At 41.4% G+C, this 6,365-nt stretch overlaps 1 protein-coding gene across 1 annotated transcript; it reads right to left on the bottom strand.

Moving 5' to 3' along the window:
* Positions 1-257: 257 nt before the first annotated feature.
* LOC123663923 (uncharacterized protein K02A2.6-like) lies at positions 258-4,537 on the bottom strand. The gene has a single exon (XM_045598565.1). It carries the CDS (start codon positions 4,447-4,449, stop codon positions 397-399), a length of 4,053 nt encoding a protein of 1,350 aa, XP_045454521.1. The 5' UTR covers positions 4,450-4,537; the 3' UTR covers positions 258-396.
* Positions 4,538-6,365: the final 1,828 nt, after the last annotated feature.

Raw genomic sequence — 6,365 nt, 5'->3', positions numbered from 1 at the left:
GGTTACCTTACTCACCACAGGAACACAACACTGCTTGAAAGCAGTATTATTTAGCTGTGATCTTCTGTAAGGTCAAGATATTTCCCCAATCGGACAGCTCCAGATTTTAAGCAGGATATTTCTTGCTATGCCATAACTCAGTAAGATCTTTTTAACAGACTTCCAAAAAAGAAGGAGGTTGTCAATTCGACTATATTTTTATTATGTATGTGTTAGATACTTAAACAGAGCGGGTACACGTCAATCAAACAAGCTAGTTAGTTGCACACTGATTTATTGACAGCTGACTGACCGTTATACATATAGCGCGCGGTAAGCGCATACACAACATCTCTCCCTCTTATAGCTAGGATAATATAAAGAAAAATATTGTTTACTTAAATCTAACTATAACTATTAAGTCGGTGTTGAAAAGACCGGACTTATTGCCTGACGCCTGGAACGGGCGGTACAGAGAGGTGTTACCGGCTCGTTGGTCGCTTCCTCCGATGCAGACGACTCTTGACATGGTTCCACCGGAGGCTCTCCTCCACATTCTGGATGAGCGATAGCTTCGGAGTATGAACCGCCCGCTGGCATTAAGTCTGGCACCACGTCTGGGTCCCAACGTCTGTTATCTAACTGCGAGTCGCACAATCGTAATCTGATTTGGTCGATGTGTCTTGTTATCACACAGTCCAGATGTGGTACATATATTTTGTATAATACTTGTCCGACTTTTCTCTTAACTATTCCTTCAATCCAAATTTTTTTATTATTACTTATATTCTTAGTAACCCAAACCGTTTCGTTCTCTTTAAAGCTCTGTCTCTTTGTACCTTTATAATGTTTAGCCTGTAAGGACTGGTTGTGTTCGACGGTTCGAGTGAGTGCTGTGGGTGAGGGAGACGATGACGAAGCTAATGCTGTCGAGTTTAAGAGGTCCAGCCGTGAACGCAACGTACGTCCATACACTAATTCCGCGGGCGACTTTTCGGTGGTACTGTTTTTAGAGTTTCGATAGTCGAATAGAAATTTAGCCAGCTTTTCTGCAATATTTTTTTTATTACAACCCTGTAAAATTATACTTTTGAGCCCCCGTTTAATAATTTTCACAAAGCTCTCAGCTTGTCCATTGCTAGAGGGATGATATGCAGGTGATAACATATGTTTTATACCATTAACCAGACAAAAGTGCTTAAATTCATGAGAGGTAAAAGACGTACCATTATCACTCACCAATGTGTGTGGAATTCCGAACCGCGACATAAAATCGTATAATTTAGTAATCAAAGCTTTTGAATTGTAAGAAGAAGTCATATCGTAACACTCGACCCATTTACTGTAAGCGTCTACAATAACTAAAAACATAAAGTTGTTAACCGGTCCCAGAAAATCTAAATGAATTCTATAAAATGGAAGCGGCGGCAGTGGCCAGGGTGCAAGCGGCGCATGTTTCGGTGCGGGGCGTAGCTGTGCGCACACGCTGCACGCCGCCGCCAGCTGCTCCAGCGCTCTGTCCACACCCGGGAACCACAGCCGCTTGCGAGCTTCCGCTTTCATTTTCACGACCCCGAAATGTGAGCTGTGCATTTCTTTACACACTGTCTCTCGCAACGTAATCGGAATAACTACTTTATGTCCCCGCATCAGACATCCGTTTTCGTATGATAGTTGATTTCGGCAATTAAAGTAAGGTTTTAAATTAACATCGTTAATTTTCCGTGGCCACCCGTTTAATACATAACTCTTGACTCGCGACAAGCAATCGTCTGTAGCGGTTTCACGCCTCAGGTCGCTCAGCGTCACCGGTAGATCACCGTCGATAACAAAATTAACATAGGCCGCCCTCTCGTCACAATTGACGAGCTCGTCTGACATACCTTCCCGTGGTGGCATACTTGTATTGGTAACCTCACAAGCCCTAGATAAATAATCCGCTATGTTCTGCTTGCTACTTATATACTCGATACTATAATTATAAGCGGCCAAAAACATAGCGTATCGTTGGAGACGGTTAGCGGATATTTCGGGGATCCCTTTGTGAAGTCCGAATATGGCCAGCAGGGGTTTGTGGTCTGTCCTTAACACGAAGGGTTGCGACCTACCGTATAAATACTGGTGGAACCGTCTTACGCCAAAAATAATAGCTGTCGCTTCCTTTTGGATCTGCGCGTAATTCTTTTCCGCCGGTGAAAGCGTTCGAGAAGCGTAAGATATCGGCCTTTCTATCATATCCTTATCGATTTGAGATAATACAGCTCCTAGCCCCGTCGGCGACGCATCAACGGTCAAAATAATCCTAGCGTTCGGGTTAAAGTGCGCCAAAGTCCTATCAGACGATAAAATATTTTTTACTTTTAAAAATGCGTTATCGTGAGCCGTGGTCCATTCCCACTTCGCGTTTTTATTTAATAAATTATACAATGGACTCAACACAGACGATGCGTCGGGTATGAAATTCCTATAATAATTCGTAAGTCCCAAAAACGACTGTAATTGTGACACGCTCTCCGGCTTAGTAGCTTGTAATATAGCCTTTACTTTTTCAGGTGATGTCCTAATCCCGTTTTTGTCTACTATGTGGCCAAGATATGATATTTCATCTTTAAAAAAATCACATTTACTTTTTTGTACTGTCAGCCCAGCGTCATCCAATCGCTGAAGCACGGTGATTAAACGCTGTCTGTGCTGGTCGTCATCATTGGCAGTTATTAATATGTCATCTAATAGAAAAATGATACCGTCTATTCCGGCGAGCAAGCACTCCATTGCTCTTTGAAAAATGGCTGGTGCGCTTGCCAGCCCAAAAACCAAACGAGTGAAATTAAAAAGACCGCGATGTGTATTAATGCATGTGAGGTTTTGCGACTCCTCGCATAGCCTAAGCTGATTGTATGCCATAGACAAGTCAATTTTACTAAACTTAATGCCTCCATACAGCTTAGATAATAAGTCATTTACAGTAGGCAAGGGGTACTGATCTATTATTAACTGTTTGTTAATTGTAACCGAGTAATCGGCGCATAAACGGATACTACCATCTTTTTTCAACACCGGTACCACAGGCGATGCGTACTCCGAGTGTTCCACCGGTTTTAAAATACCTAACCCTAATAGTCGATCTAGTTCCTTATCTATTTTTTCTTTTAATGCATAAGGCACCGGTCTAGCTTTAAGAAATATTGGCTTTACATCTGGCTTTAAATGCAATTTAATTGTATATTTATTAAACGACCCGAGACTATCAGAAAAAACCTTAGGAAACATTTTAAATAAATCTTCCGCGACATTAAAATCACTTCCCTTAAGCGCATGCGTGTAAACAGCGTGCACAGGTGCGCTCGAGTGCGTCATCACTAACTCGAGGTCGAATTCCCGTATGAAATCGCGCCCAAGCAGCGATGGACCGTCATATCGTACGACAAACACAGACAAGACTCGCGTGCGCTCTTTATACGATATTGGCAATAAAACCACGCCCACAGTTTCAATGTTTCCGCCGTTATAGTTAAACAATTTTTTATTGGTGACTGACAACGGTAATCGTTTGAAATACAACACATATGTTTTGTGGGAAATAACGCTTACAGCTGATCCACTATCTATTTCAAACTCTAAAACCAGCCCACCGATCCGAACGCTTTCTGTCATCGGCCTGCCCGTCACACATCGAATATTGTATAAGCACTCACCGTCGTCTCCGTCATCCACAGTACCTTCCCCGACGTACTTCACCTTCGCGTCGTTAGGACACATTTTATACAAATGACCTTTGTTGTTACACTTTTTACACTTGTAACTTTTATAGCGACACTGGTTAGATTTATGATTAGTAAACCCGCACACACTACACTTTTCCTTCTTGGAGATGTTGAACACGCCATCCGGAACCATCACGGCGCTGCCACACGCACTCGGCGCCGCCAACGACGACGCCCGGCGCGCACAGCACACGCTTTCTGCCAAATCTATGGCTTTCGCCAAGGTCAGCTCCCGCTGATCCTGGGCAAACAACTTGTCCCTCTCGTGTCCCGCTGCCATGCCCATGATAAACCTATCTAGCAAGGCCTCTTCCAAATTCTTGAAAGCACAGTGTGCGGCTAACCCCCTTAACCGGGCCGCCCACTGAGTGTGGCTTTCACCTGTGCGCTGAGTTGCGGAGTAGAAAATGGATTTCTCCGCAAACCCGAACCTTTTCGGTGTAAAATGCTCGTCGAGAAGTGTAATTATTTCATCGTAACGCAATTCTTCCACCTTACGAGGTAGCGCCAGGTCACTAACTAGGTTAAAACTCGCTTCGCTTAACGCACTTAACAAAATGGCCCGTCTCTTGATAGTTAATTTGTCATTTTCGTTATTTATCTCGTTCGCTATAAACCATTGGTTTATGCGGCATTTGTAGCTTCTCCACTCTTGTGTTAGGTGATCGAAAGTGGAAAGAACACCAAATACTCCTCCAGTGGCCATTTTCAACGCCTACGTAAGTTCGTTCGTCGCCACGTGTTAGATACTTAAACAGAGCGGGTACACGTCAATCAAACAAGCTAGTTAGTTGCACACTGATTTATTGACAGCTGACTGACCGTTATACATATAGCGCGCGGTAAGCGCATACACAACAGTATGTTACTTCAGAACTTTTGACTGGGTGGAGTGATTTCGACAAATTTTCTTTTAATCGAAAGGTGGTCTGTGTCATTTGGTCCCATTTAAATTTATTTGAGATCTAACAATAACTTTTCGAGCTATATCTAATAATGCGTTTTTACTTGACGCTTTTTTCGTCGATCTACGTTGAATTATACCGCATAACTTTCTACTGGGTGTACCGATTTTAATAATTATTTTTTTATTGGAAAGAACATATCCCTAGTTTGATACCATGATAAGGAAACCAGGATCTGATGATGATATCCCAGATAAATCGAGGGAAGCTCTAAAATCCGCAATAACTTTTTACTGGGTGTTTCGATTTTGATAATTTTTAATTTAATCGAAAGCTGATGTTTATCATGTGGTCACATTAAAATTCTATCGAGATCTGATAACCACTTTTCGAGTAATCTTTGATAACGCGTAGTTACTTGACTATTTTTTCGTCGATCTACGTTATATTACTCGTCGATGTAATTGAAGTCAGTTTTTTTCGTTTGTGAGCAAACACAATTATCATGGAACTATATCTTTAGAGACTTGTAATTAAGAGTTGCTATACAGATGCATTCATGCAAGTATGCATTCATTCTGTGCATTCCCACTGCTTTGACGCCGCGTTGGCGCAACGGTCACAGCCATGGATTGTACCTGTTACACTGGCGGTTGCGGCTTCGATCCCCGCACATGACAAACATTTGTATTGGCCATATAAGTATTTGCCGTGGTCTGGGTGTTAGTGCAGTCCTTCTGGGTCTCCCCACCGTGCCTCGGAGAGCACGTTAAGCCGTCGGTCCCGGTTGTTATCATGTACACCTGATAGCGATCGTTACTCATAGTAGGGAATATATCCGCCAACCCGCATTGGAGCAGCGTGGATTAAACTCTGATCCTTCTCCTACACGGGGAAAAAGGCCTATGCCCAGTTGTGGGATATTACAGGCTGAAGCGTAACCAAATTAGAAATCCAAAATAAGATGGGATTTTTTTTTGTTTACCACTTTCAAGATACTTAGAAGTAAATGAAACAGTCTAGCTATAACTAATAACTAGCAAAATCACATCTTAACTGATAAAATAATAAAGAATCTCTTATATTTAAACAATAGGTTTATCATTTCATCACAGCCGCAGCCATACCAGGTATTTACTCTAATAATACAGTTTAAGAATTTATTTAAATGTTATCTTTCAAAATCTTACAAACTTAAACCGACTTCCTATTTACAATAATTTCGTTTTATAGCTCCATTGTTTTTATTTGTCATAATATAATTCGTTATTTCATAGCGCGCCGTGCGCCATATTTAAATTTTATGTCGCCACACACGCTACTCCATGCAATCTCGTACCGATAATCCTGCAAACCTAAAAATCACCGCCGATCTCCTTATTCTAACGTATTAAAGTCTATATTGTATCGTTTGATGAGTATTTTTAAGTCGGTACCTTTTACAGATGTTAGGAAAATAGAAACAGTTTGGTAGCTATGTTTTTATTTAGAAAAAAGCCATTTCGCTATGAAAGGGGACGTTTGATATTTTACCTGTGTTTTGATTCGATTGCCCGTGATCAGCGGCTTTGATCTTGTTATGTTATGTTATGTTAGGGTCTGAACCAGACGTGACTTCATGAATTATTGTGATTTTGGTTAACGCTTCGCTGAATATTCTTAAAGATTTGATAATCTTTGTTAATATTTGATACACAAAGGTTAATTTATTACTTAT

This window comes from Melitaea cinxia, chromosome 21, assembly GCF_905220565.1.
Source record: "Melitaea cinxia chromosome 21, ilMelCinx1.1, whole genome shotgun sequence".
NCBI classification, from domain to species: Eukaryota; Metazoa; Arthropoda; class Insecta; order Lepidoptera; family Nymphalidae; genus Melitaea; species Melitaea cinxia.
The sequence above is the reverse complement of the archived record's forward strand: the minus strand, read 5'-3'. Positions and strand labels throughout refer to the sequence as shown.

Bases quoted from the DNA above. Each gene is read 5' to 3' on its own strand.
- LOC123663923 (XM_045598565.1), bottom strand. From the start codon at position 4,449: ATGGCCACTGGAGGAGTATTTGGTGTTCTTTCCACTTTCGATCACCTA.